This window comes from Medicago truncatula, chromosome 7 (genome assembly GCF_003473485.1).
Source record: "Medicago truncatula cultivar Jemalong A17 chromosome 7, MtrunA17r5.0-ANR, whole genome shotgun sequence".
NCBI lineage: Eukaryota > Viridiplantae > Streptophyta > Magnoliopsida > Fabales > Fabaceae > Medicago > Medicago truncatula.
In genome coordinates, this window is record NC_053048.1 from 10,218,061 (window position 1) to 10,242,749 (window position 24,689).

General features: G+C 32.0%; 5 protein-coding genes and 1 long non-coding RNA gene across 6 annotated transcripts; 2 read left to right on the top strand and 4 right to left on the bottom strand.

The window, feature by feature from the left end:
- The first annotated feature begins 2,760 nt into the window (after positions 1-2,760).
- LOC120576811 (uncharacterized) lies at positions 2,761-4,229 on the top strand. The gene is made up of 2 exons (XM_039827314.1): positions 2,761-3,265; positions 3,911-4,229. Exons 1-2 carry the CDS (start codon positions 2,784-2,786, stop codon positions 3,912-3,914), a joined length of 486 nt encoding a protein of 161 aa, XP_039683248.1. The 5' UTR covers positions 2,761-2,783; the 3' UTR covers positions 3,915-4,229.
- Positions 4,230-4,890: 661 nt separating this feature from the next.
- LOC120576812 (uncharacterized) lies at positions 4,891-6,319 on the bottom strand. Its single transcript, XM_039827315.1, has one exon. It carries the CDS (start codon positions 5,233-5,235, stop codon positions 5,026-5,028), a length of 210 nt encoding a protein of 69 aa, XP_039683249.1. The 5' UTR covers positions 5,236-6,319; the 3' UTR covers positions 4,891-5,025.
- A 27-nt stretch (positions 6,320-6,346) lies between these two features.
- LOC25497780 (uncharacterized) lies at positions 6,347-7,425 on the bottom strand. Its single transcript, XR_005642884.1, has 3 exons — positions 7,295-7,425; positions 7,055-7,190; positions 6,347-6,770 (listed from the first exon to the last, which is right to left on the bottom strand). It is a non-coding gene; the product is annotated as an uncharacterized lncRNA (long non-coding RNA).
- Positions 7,426-10,930: 3,505 nt separating this feature from the next.
- Positions 10,931-12,420, top strand: LOC25497781 (uncharacterized). The gene is made up of 2 exons (XM_013592502.3): positions 10,931-11,439; positions 12,094-12,420. The coding sequence occupies exons 1-2, from the start codon at positions 10,958-10,960 to the stop codon at positions 12,095-12,097; spliced, it is 486 nt and encodes a 161-aa protein (XP_013447956.2). The 5' UTR covers positions 10,931-10,957; the 3' UTR covers positions 12,098-12,420.
- A 520-nt stretch (positions 12,421-12,940) lies between these two features.
- On the bottom strand, positions 12,941-13,555 carry LOC112416389 (uncharacterized). The gene has a single exon (XM_024770087.2). It carries the CDS (start codon positions 13,416-13,418, stop codon positions 13,209-13,211), a length of 210 nt encoding a protein of 69 aa, XP_024625855.1. The 5' UTR covers positions 13,419-13,555; the 3' UTR covers positions 12,941-13,208.
- A 3,919-nt stretch (positions 13,556-17,474) lies between these two features.
- Positions 17,475-18,413, bottom strand: LOC25497783 (uncharacterized). Its single transcript, XM_024770231.2, has one exon. It carries the CDS (start codon positions 18,375-18,377, stop codon positions 18,168-18,170), a length of 210 nt encoding a protein of 69 aa, XP_024625999.1. The 5' UTR covers positions 18,378-18,413; the 3' UTR covers positions 17,475-18,167.
- Between the last annotated feature and the right edge of the window lie 6,276 nt (positions 18,414-24,689).

Below are 24,689 nucleotides of genomic sequence, written 5' to 3' on the forward strand. Positions count from 1 at the left end.
TCAAAACAAATTTCAATAGTGGTAATAGTAGTTTTTTTTTTGAGGGAATAGTGGTAATAGTAGTTGTTAACTCAGCTTCAAAAGAAGTCATATAATGTATAATTTTAATGTAGTCAGATTTCATAATGTATATTTTTCCCCCTAAAATGTTGTAAACATGCAAAGTATGTGAAAGCGTGTCAAAAGTGTACGGGGTTCTACATCGCAATGACTTCAATATCTTGTTAAGCTTTCCCTCTCACGCGCTCTCCAAACTTTAATTTTACACCGTTCAGGTTTTAAATCCGAAGTGAGCTTTATCATTTTCAGATTATATAATCGGAAAAAGTCCAGATTGCAAAAAACAAGAGATTTAACATACATTCAAAATCTACAAGGTCTGGCCGATCAAGTGTTGTTACCATTGATGTTCGTCGGTGCCTATAAATGCCCAAAGCGTTCATGTTCCTTTTCATTCTAAATGGACTTTTTTGGGATGTTTGTGTTGTTTGAATCTCCTTGGGCGCTTATGATGCCATTGTTTCTCTGTTTGCCTTTCATATGGCCGGTAGAGTTGCATTGCAGAATTTTGGAGGCAACGCGATGGTAAACTAGGACCTTCATATTTGTAATTGTGGGAGTAGTATGCTTTAGCTAAATGAAGATCTGAGCATTGTAATAGGGTTGTCATCAATTGAAGCCATCCACATCTATGTAGTGATCCTTTGACAATTTTTGTGGGTGTTGGATTCGTCCTTTCGTCCATGGTTCCACGAGTGTGGGTTTGGATTTTTTTTCTGTTCAAATCCGGAGTTGTTTTCATTCGTCTATTTTTAGTTGCCAAGCATGTTTATAGTACTCCTCCATGGTAAAGATATGACGATTTCTTTGATGTGTGTTTATATCTTTATGAGATGATGTTTATGTAAATGGGATATGTTTGCCTTAATCTGCTTGTCAAGATCAAAAGTGTAAAAAACGGGAGCGAAAGTGATACATCTTTGTTTAAATTGTGTTGTCATTTCAAAATGATTTCTCAATTTATGTCAATTTGCATTATACTTTTCACATTGTGTAATGTCAATTGACACACGGTCTTGTGGTCGATATGGAAGACTAGGAACGATCAAATTTTCTCTTCAAAAACGTATTCGGTACTTGAGTTAGTGGAGCCAATTAAAAGTTTGTCTTGACAATGGCATTCAGCTAGAAATACGAGGTCTCTATGTATATTTTACGAGTGAATCTCTTTATCCCTAATGTATTTTTAGATAATCTTACGAGCTACGAGCCTATGTGGTGTTTTGATATTGTTTTGATGGATAGAGTACGGCTTGTACTTTGTCCTTCACCTATTAATTTGGGGCTAATAAAATTTATACTTTGTTTCACCTATTAAAACTATGCTTGTACTTCACCATTATAAGATGCAAATTATGGATGATTCCTTACTAAATCAAACCAAACAAACCTTAATAGGGTTACGAATCAGATTTTTTTGCCAAATCTTACCCAAAATCTACCTACCCATGATCTTCTTTCCGATCACAATTCACAACACACATATCCAAAAGCTATTTGTAATTTTGCAAACGTTAGCAGCTTATCCTTTAGTCTTGATCTTTGAACAAAAGAACCCACTTTGTGACTCTATCCATGCACTGACGTATCCCATTCCAACACCCATACCCTTACCCATTCTCTCCCACTTTAACTATTGACCATTTTATCAAAACAATACTCCCCTTTTTCTTTTTCTTATTATAAGTAAAAAAATATCTTTTCATAATTATTAAATAATTAATGTATTTGGTCTGAATTATAGACCAAGCATATCATTTTCGTAATATTTTGTTTATAATAATGAACAGATGAATATAAAGATAAACCTAGTGATTTATCTCAAATGATTAATGAGCTATATCAAATAAAAATTTGTTTAGAAAATACCATGTTCGATTTTGGAAGAAACAATTATTGGTTAGACTTTACATACATTTTGGATGAATTCTAGATTACTTTTTTTTTTTTTTTGGTCAAGTAATCTAGTGGCTAGAGAGAAGTGGAGTATCCGGGGTTCGAACCCCGACCGCTGCATATAATATTCAATATCCCTACCAACTGAGCTAAGCTCACGGGGATATAAATTCTAGATTACTAATACTCATTCCCGTGGAGTAAAGGGGTTAAAAAAAACTATATAATACTAATAGAGAAAAATGTTATTTAATCAATTATTAGATGATTTTTTTTTTTTTTATAAAAATTCTATTCATCCTTAATTATAAACGGCTATTGCATATTTAACATGTATTGAAAAAATTAGTATTATAATTAATATATACAATTTATATAAAACCATTTGTGTATAGATAGATAGATAGATGTATCCATGATACACTTTCATATTTAAAAAAAAATATTAATATTATTAAGATTGAGTTAAAAAAATTAAATAAATCTAATTATTTCATGGAGGTTTATATTCAAAGATAATTATTCCTCATTGAATGCTTAAAATTAACGACCAAATGGAGTAGTAAGTATAGCTGCATCCGATTATTATTATAAACAAAAATTTATATTTTAGATTCATTTAATTAATTATGTATATAATCTCTTGTTCAAAAAAAATAAATTATGTATACAATCTTTATAATAAACTATATTCATAATTTAATAAATGAATATAAAATATTGATTTTTTTTACTTATAACAGTGACCGAATAATGTATATCTCTTGGTTGACATTCAAGTCTTAGTTAAATAAGTTCCGAATAGTTAATATAGGCTTCCCAAGATTATGACCATTTTCATTCCTTTCAAATTTCATTTCTCAAGTTTCATTTCAAAGGATCGAATCATGATACACCAAAACGAAGATGACCAACAATCTAAGGTTCTATACGAGCTTTGTTCCATGATAATCCACACTCTCAAGTTCCCTTTACCCTCCCCACGCTACAGTACTCAACATCCATATTCTTCAACTTCTATAGCTTCTTCTTCTTCTTCTTCGTCATCTAAGAGACAGCCATGGTGGACGACAACGTTATCAACATCCCCGAAGGACTCACCGGCAGCATTTGCATCTCTTTTTTTCGGCATATGCGTAGCTTTAATGCTTTTTGGATCGGTCACTTTCTTAATTGGGTTGCTTTTGTTGCCTTGGATTACTCTTTTAGTGCTGGTTTTCTATGTTGCTGCTTTTGTCTCTAACTTGTCCTTGTTAGGTCGTTTCATTGTTGGTTCCTTTGGGGTTGCACTTGCGCAAGCATGTTCAAGGTAAGCCTCTCCTTTCTTGTTTCATAGTTCCTAAATGATTAATGATTCTTAGTTTTCCATATTTGCAACTTTCATTTTGTTTTTTCTCTTTTAATTTTGTTTGTTGAATGAATATGTATTTTCGTATGTGAATTTGTAATTATCGGTTAAATTTGTTTACGATTTTTACAACTTAAACAATCTCTTTCTTGAACATTGTAACATGTCAATTAAAATGGTTCATTCATATGTGACACGTTAAATGTAGATATAGCGGCAAATGTGTGCTCTTCGTCACTACCACAATCGAAGGAGGAATTGTTTGTTATAATTTTGAGGGGTAAAAGCCTAGGAATTACTTTCTCTTTAAATTTGGAAAAGAAAAAGTAAATTCTAGGCTATTACCAAAAAAGAAATATTTGACATTCGATGTCATCCCTTGAGACGTGATATGATAGTCGCATCTTCATTTAACATGCCACATGATGTTGGAGGAGGAAGTATTTTGATTGAAGTGTTAACTTTCAAGGAAGGGCATATTCACTCCTAGTTTTTTTTTTTTAAGGAAATTCACTCGTAGTTTTTGAGTTCTTCTTGTTGAAACAATTTTCTTTCTTATTTTATAGTATGGCTTGTATGTCTGCTACTCACTTTAAATTCCTACAGATGAGATAAGGCCAATATACTGCTAGAAAGCTAGGAGGGAAGGAATTGTCAGAGAAACTAAGGTTACTTAGCTACTGAGGTATTGACATGAGTTAGTCTGGTGGTATTGACTTGAAACAAGAGTGTCTTTCTCTCCAATGTCTTAAGTTCGATTCTCCTCGATGTTAGTTTGAGTGGATTAATTTAGCTTCTTAAAAAAAATAGGTACTGAGATGCATGTTTCATAGTATTAAAGAACATAATCTTGTTATTGAGAATTAATAATGATGTTTACATTTGCAAGAGCTAGTATGATTATTTATATATCTTCTTCCATTGAAATTTTGTCTCTAATCCTAGTAATGGTATCATTGAACACGTCAATTGTAACTTTTTTTTTTATGAATCCGGTATTTTTTTTGGTAGATAGACGAAATGTCAAAGTCATTATAAAACTCACACATATAAGTGGAAGTATCAGGGTTCGAACTCCGATCATGGCATCCAACCTAACAATTTCGGCATTTTACCAGTTATCTTTTCCGTGCAACAGTAGAGACTATTTATTTTCTTAAGATAAATATACTAATTGGCTGTAATGTATTAATGAGGAAATATTAATTTGTTAATGAGTACTAATGTTCATCATAGAAGATTGTATCAACAATACCGACATCTATTAAACATTAGATTAATTGCTTTCATTATGAAATACATAAGAATTACTATTTTAAGTTTGTGCAGAGGGGATTTAGACACAATAAATCAAAAGACATGCATTATTTAATTAAAATAATAACAAGAAAACTCATCAATGTCTTCACACTAAAATTGTTGAATACAAAATAACAAGCTCACCATACTGATCACAAAAATGCTCACTTCTATAACATTAAAAGTGTGTATAACTGAAAGATGTATAAATTTGAATATAACTAAATTTCCTAAGACAGGTAGTGTATGTAGGTGGATGCATGGTTTTGAATAGCATTTGTAGTTACGCTGCGAACTTTTATATTGCAGAAAAACGTGATTGATATAGTCGAAATTGAGGTTATTATATTGTTCCAGAGACCTCAAAATCTTTTATATATCGTCTTAGAGACCTCAAATCAAAACCATAGGTGGATGATCACTTAACCACTATTGATATGAACATTAATGGCAACAAGAAAGATAACCATAAAGCCAAAGAAGAGAAGGGAATGAACAAAAATGGAAATGGCACTTGTTTGGAAATTTACAAATTCCACCACCCTGCCTTTGCCAGGTAGCTGAAATAGTAATCCAGGTGAAAATAACACAAACAAGATCAAGCCTATAACAATTGGAGCCCAATCTGCCATTTATTTCTCCCTTTGAAGCTTTCTATGATAACTAGTGAGAGATAAAAATTATAAAGAAAAATGTAACACATTGTTTGGAGATGTAGATCAATTTATAAACGAATTATTGAGTAGTATTCAATAAAGCATAGATACAGACACGGATATCAGACACGACGCGGATATTGACACGTCAACATTACTAATAATTTGAAAAAATCACATATTTCAGTAAACTTATGTGTCAGTGTCGTGTCGGTGTCGGACACGACACGTGTCTGACACAAGACATGTATAATTTGAGGAGTGTTTGTATTTCATCGATAATATTTGCTTGAAATCATAGTGCTTATCATATGTATTTGGATTAGAAGTTGTAACTACACTTATTGGTCCTGGCCGTCCGATCTAGAGTCGATGGTGAATATGATTTAACGATGATTTGGTGTCAGTGAAAAGTAAACCGACCAATCTCAAATTAATGGTCGAGATTATTTAATGTGTGTAAGTACCTGCTTTTTTAACTACAGTGGATCTGGATCCATTTCAAATGAATGGCATAAAGGACAACATAAAATTCAAGGAGAACGGAATTTAGTTCAAAATGGAAGATAAGACAAATAGAAGGGTTTGGTTCACATCAAATTCGGCAGAGGCATTGGATAAAACGATAACTTGAAAGTTACAGCCCTTTGTCATGGCATGACACTATTGAGATCTCTCATATAAAATTATACATGGACGGCTATCAACTAGGGGAGTCATGTAATTTATTAAACTTTTTTATTTTGAAAAAAATCCATGGCATGTAATTTATTAAACTTTTTATTTTGAAAAAAATCTATATTAAATACTTCATCCAATATACATGTTATATGATTCGATGATTGTACCTTTTTTTTTCCGCCTCTCTCTTCTCCTTCTCTCTTTTCGAGCCGTCATGAGAATCCTAGTTTTTTCTCCTTCATCTATCAAAGAGAGGTGATTTAGGGTCAATTTTTGACCCAAAATCACCCCTCTAACTAGTATTTCTATTTCCCTTTTATTAAAATAAGTGATTTTTACATCTATTTCGTTTTTTCTTTTGTGATTTCGCCGTCTTAGTGCGACGTTGTTTTGTTCGTCGTCTTTGTGCGACGTTTGTCTTTCTTGTTTCGTTCAGGTATTTGTTGATTCAGATTGTCAGATCAGCTTTGATCCAGTGCAGATCAAATCAATGACTTTGGAGTCGTCAACGTTGCAGATCCGGAGACATGTTAGATCAGCTTCGATCTAGTGCAGATCAAATCAATGACGTCATACTAGGTATATAACCCGTGCAAAGCACGGGTTTGATCAAAACACTTGCAGCTTGTCCAAGAACCATAGCCAATCAATATTTTTAATTTGTTCTACCAATTTTCCCACATTATCCACCCCACCTTGAAATATAATATTGTTTCTAATATTTTAACTACACCATATTGTTAGTGATCAAACCAATTGCTTAAACTTATTTACGTGACTTTGCTGTAACAAAGCTCTAAAATGTTCTCTCTAATTGTTATGTATAGAACCTGAAAACAAATATAAAAGAAAAACATCAATCTTGTTAAAAAAAATAATGTGCTCTCTCTTAAAAAAAAAAAAGCGTCAATCTTTTTAAGAAAATAACGTGCTTTTTCAATATATAATGTTACAAAAATTGAAGAGTATAATCCAAGAGTTGATTGAAGAAAGTGATAATGATGATCCAAAACCAAACATAAAAGAACATAAACGAAAATCTATAGAAAAATCATCAAACAAATCTAAAGAAAGGAAGACTATGAAACATTTAAGAGGATGTTTGTGTACGCACTTATGTTTGGTATTCATAGAAACTATGTTATAATTTAATCACTTGCATTCACACCAGCCATTTATACACGTTGGATATAAACCAGGCGAGCACTTATATTTTTGACAATGAACATCATCAATGCATATATTCTTTGCTGTGATGAAAATGTGAATAAAAGTATGTTACTAAAATGAGATAAAATATTATGTGCGAAGTAAAGAAGATAATTTGAAAATGATAAAAAAAAAATGGTTTTACCGTCAATGTTCTTTCCACTGAAAAATATAAAGAGTACGATAATTATAACATAAACAAACTTGATAATATCAGCCATATTTTTTCCTATAAACGTATCAAATAAAAAATGACTTTATCTTTTTTAGTTTATAAACATCGTGTTTTTCTTATAAAAATTAAATATTTTTTAGCACTTATGGAGTTCTGAAAAGCCCTTCCTAAATTTAGGGTGTGTTTGGTTTGCAAAACAGCAAATACTGTACAGAACAGTACAAGAAAGAACAACACAATACAAGGGAGAACACCACATGACAAATTTTTATGGAATTGAATAATTTTTAGTTTTATACGATTTTTGGGGGACGAAATGTTATTTTGGTATTTTAGACAACCTGTACGTGGGAAAAAAAGTTGTGATGTGGTTTGGTGAGCGACAAAATATCAATTTTTGTCCTGTCCCTTGCCTCTAGTTTATCCTGTACCTGAAATAGTTTTACAAATCAAACACCGGACAACTGGAGTTGTTCTGTCCTGTCCTTCATTTTTTAGCAAATCAAATGCACCCTTAGAATCATTAAAAAAATCTTTTAACTAAATTAGTGTATCTTGTTTGTCCCTTCATCACTTAGAAAGGAGGTCATATAAAAGGTTAGCAATCGTAAAAAATTATTCTTTATTGACTAAATATCCGCTATTTTATAACCTTTCATGGTTGCTAATGGTGAATATTGTGCAAGAGTAAACCAAGTGTAATTTCTTGATGAAAATCAAATGTGGCTAAATTATGAGGAAAATCACCTTCTGTGTAAGACACACAACTTACATTTAAGAACACAATTAAAAAGCATTTCCGCGCATGTTTTTTAATCCCTATGGAATAGAATGAATATTCTTAAAAGCTACCACCACAATGTTTATCAAAACAAATTTCAATAGTGGTAATAGTAGTTGTTAACTCAGTTTAGTTGTTAACTCAGCTTCAAAAGAAGTCACATAATGTATGTAGTCAGATTTGATAATGTATATTTTTTCCCCAAAAATGTCGTAAACATGCAAAGTATGTGAAAGCGTGTCAAAAGTGTACGGGATTCTATATCGCAACGACTTCAATATCTTGTTAAACTTTCCCTCTCATGCGCTCTCCAAACTTTAATTTTACACCGTTCGGGTTTTAAATCCGAAGCGAGCTTTATCATTTTCAGATTATATAATTGAAAAAGTCCAAGTTGCAGAAAAACAAGAGATTTAACATGCATTCAAAATCTACAAGGTCCGGCCGATCAAGTGTTGTTACCATTGATGTTCGTCGGTGCCTATAAATGCCCAAAGTGTTCATTTTCTTTTCATTATAAATGGATTTTTTTCGGATGTTTGTGTTGTTTGAATCTCCTTGGGCACTTATGATGCAATTGTTTCTTTGTTTTCCATTCATATGGCTGCTAGAGTTGCTTTGCGGAATTTTGGGGGCAACGCAATGGTAAACTAGGACCTTCGTATTTGTAGTTGTGGGAGTAGTACGCTTTGGCGAAATGGGGATGTGAGCATTGTAATAGGGTTGTCATCAATTGAAGCTATCCACCTCTATGTAGTGATCATTGACAATTTTTGTGGGTGTTGGATTCGTTCTTTCGTCCATGGTTCCGCGAGTGTGGGTTTGGATTTTTTCCTGTTCAAATCCGGAGTTGTTTTCATTCGTCTATTTTTAGTTGCCAAGCATGTTTATAGTAGTTCTCCATGGTAAAGATATGCCATTATTTCCTTGATGTGTGTCTGTATCTTTATGAGATGATGATGTTTATGTAAATGGTATATGTTTGCCTTAATTTGCTTGTCAAGATCAAAAGTGTCAAAAACGGGAGCGAAAGTGATATATCTTTGGTTAAATTGTGTTGTCATTTCAAAATGATTTCTCAATTTATGTCAATTTGCATTATATTTCTCACATTGTGTAATGTCAATTAACACACGGTCTTGTGGTCGATATGGAAGACTAGGAACAATCAAATTTTCTCTTCAAAAACGTATTCGATACTTGAGTTAGTGGCGCCAATTAAAAGTTTGTCTTGACAATGGCATTCAGCTAGAAAGTCGAGGTCTCAATGTATATTTTACGAGTGAATCTCTTTATCCCTAATGTATTTTTAGATAATCTTTCGAGCTACGAGCCTTTGTGGTGTTTTGATATTGTTTTGATGGATAAAGTACTGCTTGTACTTTGTCCTTCACCTATTAATTTGGGGCTAATAAAATTTATACTTTGTTTCACCTATTAAAACTATGCTTGTACTTCACCATTATAAGATGCAAATTATGGATGATTCCTTACTAAATCAAACCAAACAAACCTTAATAGGGTTACGAATCAGATTTTTTTGCCAAATCTTACCCAAAATCTACCTACCCATGATTGCCCTTCTTTCCGATCACAATTCACAAACACATATCCAAAAGCTATTTGTAATTTTGCAAACGTTAGCAGCTTATCCTTTAGTCTTGATCTTTGAACAAAAGAACCCACTTTGTGACTCTATCCATGCACTGACGTATCCCATTCCAACACCCATACCCTTACCCATTCTCTCCCACTTTAACTATTGACCATTTTATCAAAACAATACTCCCCTTTTTCTTTTTCTTATTATAAGTAAAAAAATATCTTTTCATAATTATTAAATAATTAATATATTTGGTCTGAATTATAGACCAAGCATATCATTTTCGTAATATTTTGTTTATAATAATGAACAGATGAATATAAAGATAAACCTAGTGATTTATCTCAAATGATTAATGAGCTATATCAAATAAAAATTTGTTTAGAAAATACCATGTTCGATTTTGGAAGAAACAATTATTGGTTAGACTTTACATACATTTTGGATGAATTCTAGATTACTTTTTTTTTTTTTTTGGTCAAGTAATCTAGTGGCTAGAGAGAAGTGGAGTATCCGGGGTTCGAACTCCGACCGCTGCATATAATATTCAATATCCCTACCAACTGAGCTAAGCTTACGGGGATATAAATTCTAGATTACTAATACTCATTCCCGTGGAGTAAAGGGGTTAAAAAAAACTATATAATACTAATAGAGAAAAATGTTATTTAATCAATTATTAGATGAATTTTTTTTTTTTTTTATAAAAATTCTATTCATCCTTAATTATAAACGGCTATTGCATATTTAACATGTATTGAAAAAATTAGTATTATAATTAATATATACAATTTATATAAAACCATTTGTGTATAGATAGATAGATAGATGTATCCATGATACACTTTCATATTTAAAAAAAAAATATTAATATTATTAAGATTGAGTTAAAAAAATTAAATAAATCTAATAATTTCATGGAGGTTTATATTCAAAGATAATTATTCCTCATTGAATGCTTAAAATTAACGACCAAATGGAGTAGTAAGTATAGCTGCATCCGATTATTATTATAAACAAAAATTTATATTTTAGATTCATTTAATTAATTATGTATATAATCTCTTGTTCAAAAAAAATAAATTATGTATACAATCTTTATAATAAACTATATTCATAATTTAATAAATGAATATAAAATATTGATTTTTTTTACTTATAACAGTGACCGAATAATGTATATCTCTTGGTTGACATTCAAGTGTTAGTTAAATAAGTTCCGAATAGTTAATATAGGCTTCCCAAGATTATGACCATTTTCATTCCTTTCAAATTTCATTTCTCAAGTTTCATTTCAAAGGATCGAATCATGATACACCAAAACGAAGATGACCAACAATCTAAGGTTCTATACGAGCTTTGTTCCATGATAATCCACACTCTCAAGTTCCCTTTACCCTCCCCACGCTACAGTACTCAACATCCATATTCTTCAACTTCTATAGCTTCTTCTTCTTCTTCTTCGTCTTCTAAGAGACAGCCATGGTGGACGACAACGTTATCAACATCCCCGAAGGACTCACCGGCAGCATTTGCATCTCTTTTTTTCGGCATATGCGTAGCTTTAATGCTTTTTGGATCGGTCACTTTCTTAATTGGGTTGCTTTTGTTGCCTTGGATTACTCTTTTAGTGCTGGTTTTCTATGTTGCTGCTTTTGTCTCTAACTTGTCCTTGTTAGGTCGTTTCATTGTTGGTTCCTTTGGGGTTGCACTTGCGCAAGCATGTTCAAGGTAAGCCTCTCCTTTCTTGTTTCATAGTTCCTAAATGATTAATGATTCTTAGTTTTCCATATTTGCAACTTTCATTTTGTTTTTTCTCTTTTAATTTTGTTTGTTGAATGAATATGTATTTTCGTATGTGAATTTGTAATTATCGGTTAAATTTGTTTATGATTTTTACAACTTAAACAATCTCTTTCTTGAACATTGTAACATGTCAATTAAAATGGTTCATTCATATGTGACACGTTAAATGTAGATATAGCGGCAAATGTGTGCTCTTCGTCACTACCACAATCGAAGGAGGAATTGTTTGTTATAATTTTGAGGGGTAAAAGCCTAGGAATTACTTTCTCTTTAAATTTGGAAAAGAAAAAGTAAATTCTAGGCTATTACCAAAAAAGAAATATTTGACATTCGATGTCATCCCTTGAGACGTGATATGATAGTCGCATCTTCATTTAACATGCCACATGATGTTGGAGGAGGAAGTATTTTGATTGAAGTGTTAACTTTCAAGGAAGGGCATATTCACTCCTAGTTTTTTTTTTATTTTTTTTTTAAGGAAATTCACTCGTAGTTTTTGAGTTCTTCTTGTTGAAACAATTTTCTTTCTTATTTTATAGTATGGCTTGTATGTCTGCTACTCACTTTAAATTCCTACAGATGAGATAAGGCCAATATACTGCTAGAAAGCTAGGAGGGAAGGAATTGTCAGAGAAACTAAGGTTACTTAGGTACTGAGGTATTGACATGGGTTAGTCTGGTGGTATTGACTTGAAACAAGAGTGTCTTTCTCTCCAATGTCTTAAGTTCGATTCTCCTCGATGTTAGTTTGAGTGGATTAATTTAGCTTCTTAAAAAAAATAGGTACTGAGATGCATGTTTCATAGTATTAAAGAACATAATCTTGTTATTGAGAATTAATAATGATGTTTACATTTGCAAGAGCTAGTATGATTATTTATATATCTTCTTCCATTGAAATTTTGTCTCTAATCCTAGTAATGGTATCATTGAACACGTCAATTGTAACTTTTTTTTTTATGAATCCGGTATTTTTTTTGGTAGATAGACGAAATGTCAAAGTCATTATAAAACTCACACATATAAGTGGAAGTATCAGGGTTCGAACTCCGATCATGGCATCCAACCTAACAATTTCGGCATTTTACCAGTTATCTTTTCCGTGCAACAGTAGAGACTATTTATTTTCTTAAGATAAATATACTAATTGGCTGTAATGTATTAATGAGGAAATATTAATTTGTTAATGAGTACTAATGTTCATCATAGAAGATTGTATCAACAATACCGACATCTATTAAACATTAGATTAATTGCTTTCATTATGAAATACATAAGAATTACTATTTTAGGTTTGTGCAGAGGGGATTTAGACACAATAAATCAAAAGACATGCATTATTTAATTAAAATAATAACAAGAAAACTCATCAATGTCTTCACACTAAAATTGTTGAATACAAAATAACAAGCTCACCATACTGATCACAAAAATGCTCACTTCTATAACATTAAAAGTGTGTATAACTGAAAGATGTATAAATTTGAATATAACTAAATTTCCTAAGACAGGTAGTGTATGTAGGTGGATGCATGGTTTTGAATAGCATTTGTAGTTACGCTGCGAACTTTTATATTGCAGAAAAACGTGATTGATATAGTCGAAATTGAGGTTATTATATTGTTCCAGAGACCTCAAAATCTTTTATATATCGTCTTAGAGACCTCAAATCAAAACCATAGGTGGATGATCACTTAACCACTATTGATATGAACATTAATGGCAACAAGAAAGATAACCATAAAGCCAAAGAAGAGAAGGGAATGAACAAAAATGGAAATGGCACTTGTTTGGAAATTGACAAATTCCACCACCCTGCCTTTGCCAGGTAGCTGAAATAGTAATCCAGGTGAAAATAACACAAACAAGATCAAGCCTATAACAATTGGAGCCCAATCTGCCATTTATTTCTCCCTTTGAAGCTTTCTATGATAACTAGTGAGAGATAAAAATTATAAAGAAAAATGTAACACATTGTTTGGAGATGTAGATCAATTTATAAACGAATTATTGAGTAGTATTCAATAAAGCATAGATACAGACACGGATATCGGACACGACGCGGACATTGACACGTCAACATTACTAATGATTTGAGAAAATCACATATTTCAGTAAACTTATGTGTCAGTGTCGTGTCGGTGTCGGACACGACACATGTCTGACACAAGACATGTATAATTTGAGGAGTGTTTGTATTTCATCGGTAATATTTGCTTGAAATCATAGTGCTTATCATATGTATTTGGATTAGAAGTTGTAACTACACTTATTGGTCCTGGCCGTCCGACCTAGAGTCGATGGTGAATATGATTTAACGATGATTTGGTGTCAGTGAAAAGTAAACCGCCCGATCTCAAATTAATGGTTGAGATTATTTAATGTGTGTAAGTACCTGCTTTTTTAACTACAGTGGATCTGGATCCATTTCAAATGAATGGCATAAAGGACAACATAAAATTCAAGGAGAACGGAATTTAGTTCAAAATGGAAGATAAGACAAATAGAAGGGTTTGGTTCACATCAAATTCGGCAGAGGCATTGGATAAAACGATAACTTGAAAGTTACAGCCCTTTGTCATGGCATGACACTATTGAGATCTCTCATATAAAATTATACATGGACGGCTATCAACTAGGGGAGTCATGTAATTTATTAAACTTTTATTAAAATCACCCCTCTAACTAGTATTTCTATTTCCCTTTTATTAAAATAAGTGATTTTTACATCTATTTCGTTTTTTCTTTTGTGATTTCGCCGTCTTAGTGCGACGTTGTTTTGTTCGTCGTCTTTGTGCGACGTTTGTCTTTCTTGTTTCGTTCAGGTATTTGTTGATTCAGATTGTCAGATCAGCTTTGATCCAGTGCAGATCAAATCAATGACTTTGGAGTCGTCAACGTTGCAGATCCGGAGACATGTTAGATCAGCTTCGATCTAGTGCAGATCAAATCAATGACGTCATACTAGGTATATAACCCGTGCTTTGCACGGGTTTGATCAAAACACTTGCAGCTTGTCCAAGAACCATAGCCAATCAATATTTTTAATTTGTTCTACCAATTTTCCCACATTATCCACCCCACCTTGAAATATAATATTGTTTCTAATATTTTAACTACACCATATTGTTAGTGATCAAACCAATTGCTTAAACTTATTTACGTGACTTTGCTGTAACAAAGCTCTAAAATGTTCTCTCTAATTGTTATGTATAGAACCTGAAAACAAATATAAAAGAAAAACATCAATCTTGTTAAAAAAAATAATGTGCTCTCTCTTAAAAAAAAAAAAAAGCGTCAATCTTTTTAAGAAAATAACGTGCTTTTTCAATATATAATGTTACAAAAATTGAAGAGTATCATCCAAGAGTTGATTGAAGAAAGTGATAATGATGATCCAAAACCAAAATAATACCACCGAAATTTATACACATAAGGATAGGACAATAGCCCTTAATTAAAATTATAATCATACAATTTTCAACAAAAGTGTAGAAAATTATTTGTTGTGAAATTGATATCGGTAGAAGGCATGGTGGAAACATCCACGACTTGAGTGAAAATGAATGTGGCATAAGCTGTGGTTATAAAGGGTGAGTGGGAATTCAAAAAAAAAGTACGCTTTAAATTTTTCCATTTTGTAGGTTATAATTGAAAAAATGTTAAGAGATACATCCAATGATGATGGTGTAAAAAATTATGGAATCTTTTAATAGTTTGTTAGATGCATAAACCGTTACTATTAGATTCTTAAAACATGGCTATAGAAAAACAATGATGTTTTTGTTCATTAACGTAACTTCTTTGTTGTTTTTTGTCTAGAGACACACAAGCAATCCATTTTCTCTATTTCTTTATCTCGACTTGAATCGTATGTTTGCAACAAAAGGGACAAAATTTTCTCAATTTCAATCGACTAGGTGTATTGTGTCGATTCTTTTGAGTAATATATCTAGAAATACCCCTAGATTCCTTATTAACCATTTCACCATTCATCCAAAAAAAAAAAATGAATGGTTTCTATAATTCTATAGATATTACTTCGCTATGATATGTCTTAGGGATATATATTTCGCAATATTTACTTTATTTAATAATTTTAAATGGGTTGTCCAGGACTCGAACCCGAAACTAGTCGGATGGAGTAGAAATTTCATTCTTTAATCAAATAAAAGAATAAAAAATGAGGAATCTTGAAACTCAACTCTTAACTACATGAACATTTCATAATCTTATATATATATATATATATATATATATAATAGAAATTTGATATCTAGAATATTTAAGTATCATAACATAACCAATCATTCATCATTGACCAGATCGTTGCTGAAAAGAATATCCAAATACCAAATCCGATTTCTATTTAACTTGTGCAAAGTAGAAGAATCTCTTGGAAAAATCAAAGAAAGAATCTCTTCTTCCTATGTAAAGAATTCTTCCAATAATTCTTGTGAACCTGATCTTTTCAGAAAAGCGCGTACAGTACTTTTGTGTTTACAAGCCAAAGTTTTAATACAAGAAAGCCGAAGTATATATTTTATTCGATACAATTTTTTTTTCTTAGGTTCCTTTGTAATAATGAGAAAGATTTCTGCATATTCGCAAAAATCGGTCAATAATATCAAAATCGGATGAATCGGCCAGACCGGCTTACTAATAGGATGCCCTAATACATTACAAAATTTCGCTTTAGCCAATGATCTAATCAGAGGAGTAATTGGAACTATAATATCAAGTTTTTTGTTAAAAATTTCGAACCGTCGCTGCCTTCTTCAAACCGGACGTACTTGCTGCTTTTCCATCCTTTGTCGTTCTGCATTGACTTTTCTCGCTCTCTCCATAGTATGATTTTCTTTCTATCTCTGTATGTTGGTGGTAGTGTTAGATCGGCGCCGATGGTGATGGTTAGGTCGGCGCCAAGGGTACAATTCAAAAAAATTGTAAACCTTCATATTGCTTTGTTATTAACAAGATGAGAAAAAAATCAATTGATTGGAAAGCTAACTCTCTTTATTTTCTAGGCCGTATCACCCTAACTCAATATTCTTTGGCGAATATTCCTGGTTATGTGTTGCATACTTTCATGTTCTTCCTCAACATCCGGTTACATTTTCATGTTAGTCAGCGGGGTTGTTTTTTGGAAAAGCACAAAGCAAACCTTGATTGCCACTTCCACAATGGAAGCTAAGTTTTATTTGTTTTGAGGCTACATCACATGGTATATGGATGAATAGTTTCATTTTGGGTGTGAAATTGTGGATTCAATTTGTAGACCATTAATTAAGTATGTATTGTGACAAGTAAGTTGCGGCTCTATGGCTAAGAATAATAAAGTAAAAGTCGAATCAAGTATATCGACATTAAGTACTTAGCCATAAGGAAGCGCGTTAAAGATCAAGCAATTGCTATTGAGCATACTAACACTTAATTGATGAATGATGATCCGTTGACTAGGCATGCCACCGTCAAATTTAAGGATCATGTAAAAAGGATGAAATTTGGTTCCTATGCCTGATTTTCATTGTAAGAACGATTTTAGTTTTATGAAACTATATGTATGGTATTTTCTCATATTTTAATCTCTAAAGTGTACACATTTGATTTTAAAAAATACCGTTTAAATTTGGAACCAGAATAAACATAAATGATAAGAGTTTATTCATTAAGTTATATGATTTGGTTAGAGACATAATACATTGTGATACATAGAAGATAATACTCGATTATACAGAGGACTTATTGTTATGATTCATGTGTTTTGTTTTTTTTTTTTTTTTTTGATGAGTGTGTTTTGTTTCTTATTATTGTGAGTGAAAGAATATGTCGACCAAATAGGAGAATGTTAGATTTTTTCCCATTATTTTTATTTTGAAGCATTTCCCATTATTATTTAAATAAGTGGTAATTATCGTCCATTATGATAATTACCCATTAAGCACAAAGTGGTGTTTTGTTCTTTCCTTCTTTGTAGTAATTGCCCACTAACTTCCTTCAGATTGTGGAGCGGTTACATTATTTTTGCATGTACGCTAACTTCTTGACGACAGAAATTATATAAAGGCTTGTAATTCATCAGCTTTGGTTCCCTAAGTCTAACATTTTTATTCAGAAATCTTACATCATCAAAGTGAGATTGTGGAAGGTTTAGAAGAGTCTCAACATCTTCAAACAAGAGCAACGGTTGTAGGTATACTTTGATCCTTTAACTTAAGTTTCTGCTGTTTAAGTACAATTTCTTTTGTGGTTTTTAAGAAATCACTAGCAGAAAACTCATCAAAGTTTTCACACTAAAATTGTTGAATACAAAATAACAAGCTCACCATATTGATAACAAAGAAGCAGGGCATTAGGAAGAACAACTTTTTATGCGATCACAAAAATGCTCATTTCTACAACACTAAAAGCGTGTATAACTTTTTTTTTTTTTAATAAACTAAAAGCGTGTATAACTGAAAGGTGTATAAATTTAATTGAATATACCTAAATATGCAAAGAAAGGTGGTGTTGCAGTTACGCTGCGAACTTTTATATTGCAGAAAAATGTGATAGATATAGTCGAATTTGAGGTTATTATATTGTTGCAGATACCTCAAAATCTTTTATATCGTTGTAGAGACCACAAATCAAAACCATGGGTGAACGATCACTTAACCACTGTAGATATGAACATCAATGGCAACAATAAAGATAACCATAAATCCAAAGAAGAGAAGGGAATGAACAAAAATGGAAATAGCACTTGTTTGGAAATTGACAAATTCCACCACCCTGCCTTTGCCTGGTAGCTGAAATAGTAATCCAGGTGAAAATAACACAAACAAGATCAAGCCTATAACAATTGGAGCCCAATCTGCCATTTATTTCTCCTATTGGAGCGTTCTATGTTAACTAGCAGTGAGAGATAAAAATGGTAAAGAAAAATGTAACACATTGTTTGGAGTTGTAGATCAATTTATAAACGAATTATTGAGTAATATTCTATGAGACACGGTTACAGACACAAACACCGGATACGGCGCGGATACTATACGCCAACATCGCTGATAATTTGACAAAATCGCATAATTAAGTGTAATTATACGTCAATGTCGTGTTGTTGTCAGATACGATGTGTGGCCGACACCCGAACACGCCTAATCCGAGGAGTACCTGTGTTTTATAAGTAATATTTGCTTGAAACCATAGTGCTTATCATGTATTTGGATTAGATGTAGTAACTACACTTATTAGTCATGGCGGTCCGATATAGAGTCGATGGTGAAGATGATTTAATGATGATTTTTTTGTAAGTGTAATGTAAGCTGACAAATCTCAAATCAATGGTCGAGATCGTCTAATGTGTGTAAGTACCTGTTTTTTCAACTACGGTAGATCCGGATCCATTTCCTATGGATGACATAAAGGACAACATAAAATTCAAGGAGAACGGAAATTAATTCAAAATTAGAAGATAAGACAAATAGAATGGTTTGGTTAACATCAAATTCGGCAGAGGCATTGGATAAAACGATAAGTTTGAAAGTTACAGCCCTATGTCATGTGCATTTAGACCCTTTGAGAGCACAAATACACAGGTAAAAGAACACCATTTTTCTATTTTATGGTCTTGGACCCCACGCATGGTGCCACGCGTCCCGGGCATGGAAAGAGATATTACTCGAGTCGTTCATCGAGAGATTGAGAATTTTTCTTGTAGAACTATGTTTAAGGTTCTCCAACGCCCATGCGAGTAAAAGTATGTACTAACCGTTGCAAAACAATACAACATCATATGGGCCTATAACCGAACACGGAGTAAGCCTTACTTTATTAGCAGGGCCGTCCCTGTGAAATTGGAGGCCTGGCTCTCTTATTATTAATAGGCCCCTAAAATATACAATTTTTTTAAAAGAAAAAAAGAACATAATGTTTTCTTTATTTTTAGAATAATTATAATGTTTGTTGTTACAGCTTTGCAAAAGAAGTGAATTGAATTGGAAGGAGAAGAGAAAGTATTGATGAAATATAGACCTCAAATCCATTAAAATTATGCCCAAAAGAGATAAAAGAATAATACAATTAAAAAAAATGACATTTGCCATATATGGGAGTTGAACCGCAGACAAAAAGCACTACACTACCACAGTTAACCGCTAGGCCACAACATTTAGTTTGTAAAAATTCTATGCTATGCCTATATATTAAAATTTCAATGCGTTATATATTAAAAAAAAAAATATTTTGGGCCCCAAAATTGGGGAGGCCCAGCTCTGTAGAGCTGTTTGCACCTCCCCAGGGCCGGCCCTGTTTATTAGACATCTTGAATATAAACCTTAGATAGTGTTTGATCTAGGAACATATGATAATACAACAAAGACATAGATGAGATTCGAAAAATTCCTATCACCGTCAAATCTTTGTTCCTACCCTTTTACGTTGTAATCAAACAATCTTGCAAAATCTTCCAATTTACGGTTTTTAATTATAAGCTTAGTTAATTGCCTAGTAGAAAATAACAATTCATACAGAGACATTAACTTACTTTATAACTTAGAACAATTTGATATACTTTGTTAAAGTTGTCATAATTTGTCATAACCACATAATTGTTAAAAATAGTTAAAGCATCAAGATGTACATCTATTTCTATTATGCCGGTATAATCGATGGTGTTGGTGATTGCTACGAAAAAAATGTCGATACCATACCCAACATAATAGACGAGTATAATACCTCTATACTTCAACAACAAAATTAATTTTAACATTTATGTCGTTACGATCAAGACAACAATAGTTAAAACATATATTAGAATTGTCTACCATCACGTAGATGTCTTTTAAATCAAAGCTATAATACTTACTAAGGACGGAGCCACCACCTCATAGTGAGGGTGTGCAACTGCACACCCTGAAATTTTAAAATTTCAATCAATTAGCTTAATTTATTTGTATCTACACATCCTCAAACATTTATTTTACACCACCATACACCTTTTCACCCAAAGATTCTGCATTAGCCCAAGTCCAATGATTTTTCTTCTGACACGTAACAAATGGTTTCAAACTCACCAAGCTATTTTGCTTTATCGATCATTAATGGGCGTTTCTCTTTAGACCTCTCCAATATCTCTAAAATCTCCTAAATACACATCCAATATAGTTGAGAAACGAGTAATTAATACATCTAGAAATGTGTAGATGGTCTTATATTTTTAGACAAAGAATTTTTTGTAAATGATCTCATATTTAGGGACGGAAGCATTATTTACATCTGTAAATGAACCGCGAAAGAGATACAATACCTCATTCATTAGAACATTCTTTTTACCCAGAAGACATTCATATAAAAAAATAGTTATTGTACTATCATGTATTGATGAGCATATTAATGATGAATGTTTCTTTTTAGGCCCTCAATATCTCTAAGGCCCCCCCTAAATACATATCCGGTAGTTATCTACCGGATGTATATTTGACAAAAAAAACATACATCTGATAGATATATATCAGATGTGTATTTAGGAAGCTTTGGAGATATTAGAGTCCAAAGAGAAACACCCATTATGATTGATGAAGATAAAATAGTTTGAATCCATGGTCTTAGGAAGAATTTTAAAAAGAACAACAAAAACATTAAATACACTAGTATAATTTTTGATGTGGCTTCCTTGAAACATGGTGCAGCTTTTTCTACAAATTTTACGTTGATTTAACCTATTTGATTTACAATTTTATACTTTTTAGTAGCACCAAGAAAAGGGTTGAGTCGAATGGAATTTATTCGACTTCCACAACATAGAAAACCAATAGTAGCAGTGTAGCACCAAGAGAAGGGTTGAGTCTAATAGAATTTATTAGACTTCCACAATATAAAAAACCAAATTTCCAATGTCAACTAGGAGTACCACATTTAATGTCTGATACACCTCGAGTATGATCATCTTCGATTGATGGATCCTATGAAAAAAGGTGAATTCATTTTAGATATATCCATACTTTTTTTTTTTTGAAAGGATATATCCATACTTATTTATATATCATTACTTAAGAAAATATTACTTTATTTTTTCTACACAAATTTCCTTCTTTTTTTAAATTAGTCTAATAGTAAGAATCGCAAAACTTAAATATGAAAAAGTGGAGAATCATATGCTTAAACCTACACTCTAACATGTCAAAAATTTTCCTTTAGGATATATCAAATGTTCTTATAGCTACCAAAGTTTTGCTTACGGGACATGTAAATTTACCCTTTTTTAAAATTTAAATTTAATATTCCCTATAGTTTAAGAGAACTCTATAAGTATCAATTTTTTTTATAAAATCAAATTTAATTACATATAATATGAATCATTAAACTTGATTGAAAACACAATGGAATACACACATATAATGAAAACGCAATAAAAATAAAATGCAAGGCTCCTCCTTGTTTGGGAGAGAATGGTGATAGTGAGCTTTTTCATTTTGCTCTGTATAGTTTTCGGTATTTATAGTCATAAATTAGGTTTAAGGTCATTACTAGCTGAAGAAGATGACAAAAATGCAAGGCTTGAGTCTGCAGGCTAGTGCAGAGGGTACATGTTTGGACCACCAAAAACCGTTTTTGTTTTTTCTTTGGCATTTGTAGTTGTATTTAATGTATCTTTTTGTTGAGAGTAATCTATTTGCTAAATTCAACCACAATTGATATTTGATATACCTAGTGGCTTCTCGTGCTAAGGCATGAGCTGCCGTATTCGCTTGTCGTCAGATAAACTCAATCCTAGAGTTTGTAAAAGAAGTGGAGAACAAATCTTGACACGCATCAATAATACTACCAAAATCTCAAACATCCGTCTTGCGGAAATGGAACGCATCTCTCGTGATTTTGGAATCAAGCTCAAAGTCGATGTTATCAAAACACAAATCTTTCATCCATTGGATAGCAAGTTAAAGGCCCAATGCTTCACCTATTGTGACTGGGTAAATATGGTCAAACTGCTGCACCTTAGCCAGCACAAAGGTTCCCGCGTCATCTCGAACACAAACCCCTATACCTGTTCCCTTATATGAATGTTTGTGTTTTAATACATTAGACTAGTACGTTATTATTTCATTATTACTAGTCATAGGCTCATGATATAGACATCAGTACTAAAATTAGGTTTACAATGAAGTATTAATTTCAAAATATAAATTAATTTCTAGACGAGAAAACAAAATTCAGAACCATCATATTTTTCCTAAGCATATTTAAACTAGTTAAAAAAAAATGTATAGTGTATGAGTATCTCTATTGAAATTTGAACTTGTAATATTTTCATTTTTTTAGAAGACAGCATTGATTCAAACAATACGTGAACCCCATATGAGCTGTATATCCATCAAAAATCTGAAAGCCACTGAAAACACTTTTTAGTGGTTTTTTTTTTTAAGAAACTAAAATGGATTAAAATACTGAAAGTCTGGAGATTTCAGCACAAGGAGTGTCAAAACCTCAACTAAAATAGTCAATTACAAGAGTGCCAAAAGGCCAAAACAAGAACAAAAAAGAAGGCTACTCTGTTACATAAATATTCCTAAGTAAGACAAATGGTTCAACTACCATGAATGGTAGGAGAAAACAAAACTAGGTCGGTTCGCTTTCAGCCACCAGTATGATTGGAGCTTAACTTTATCTAACAATTGATTAAAAGAAGCTTCTTTTTGGTGAAATATGCAAGCATTTCTTTCAAGCCAGATCACCCACACACAAGATAGTCAAATAAGATTAAGAGTTGAGTGTTTGCTGTCAGAGAAGCCGCTAAAGGTGCCAAATTGATATAAATGGTCTAACACATTTTCCAAACTCTTTTTAGTGGTTGAAATGTATTTATCTAATTACGGCCTGTTCAAACAATACTCTAACATTGTGATCTTCAACTTTCACCCAATGCAAATATCATACTGATCCCTATAGTCACTAATTTTATTTATTTTGGTAAGTATATTTTTGGTTTTACATTCAAAGGAGGACAACTAGATTCTAAATATATTAAATTGATTTTCACGTGTTTAAAGTTTTTTTAATTAAAATCAATTTTTCCTTTCGAAGTGAGTTTGACAAAATTATAATAAACTACAATATTATACTGATTCAAATTCAGTCGGATACCAAACATGCAATAGTTTCATCGTTTTCGTAACATTATATATATATATATATATATATATATATATATATAAGTTCAACCTAATCATTTTCACAATTAGTTGTAATGGTACCAAATTATTTAAACAAGAGGAATAATTTGAGGTTTTAGCATTCATTCTTTATGGCTTTGACTTGAACCGATCACCTACCAGTGCCGTCGGCACCAACCTTTTGGCAAGAATGGCGCCGTCGCCAGTTTAAACTTTCTAGGTATAAAGTTCACATGATACTACATTTGTCGTCTTTGGCAAAGTCGATCATGTCGGCATGTTGTATTGTTGATGCCATGGAACATAAGCAGGGCCGTTTTACGGGTCTTAAGGCATAATATCCATTTTTTTGCCCTACAACCTAGAGGTACTCGGTTCGAGACCTGGCACCATTAGGTTGCAAGGATCTTAAATTTTGATCGGGATAAATATTACGTCGAAGACCCGAGTACCTCTAGGTTGTAGGGTCTTAAATTTTGATCGGGAGAAAAATATCCATATTTAATGTCCAACACACTTAATTTTTTTATCTTTTTATGTTTTAAAAAAATACTTTATTTGTTCTTTTATAGTTGTTCTTTTTAGATTATTTTACTTATTACAAAAAAATTAATAAGATTTGGTATTTTTTATTAAATTATTTGTCTTTTTTCTATAATAACCCTAACATTTATCATTTAAAAGAAATAAATTGTTATGACTTAGACGTCATGATGAATATGTAAATACCTATATGTGTTGCGCCAATTGATAAGCAATAAAATTTCTTCTTGAGAAATGATATTTATATAAGTAATTTGTGACAACTTTATCCGTCTTATTTACATTATGTTTTTACTTTTTCTCTTTATTGTTTTGATTTTCGTGTCAATACCTACTTTTATTTATAAATTTATCGTTGTTTCAAAAATTATCACATAAATGGTTATTCAAATAATACACCTCTTCCTTTCTATAATTTGGGTTCCTATTAGTCCCACAATGCAAGATGTTATCACACACCTCATATAAAACCCAACAAAA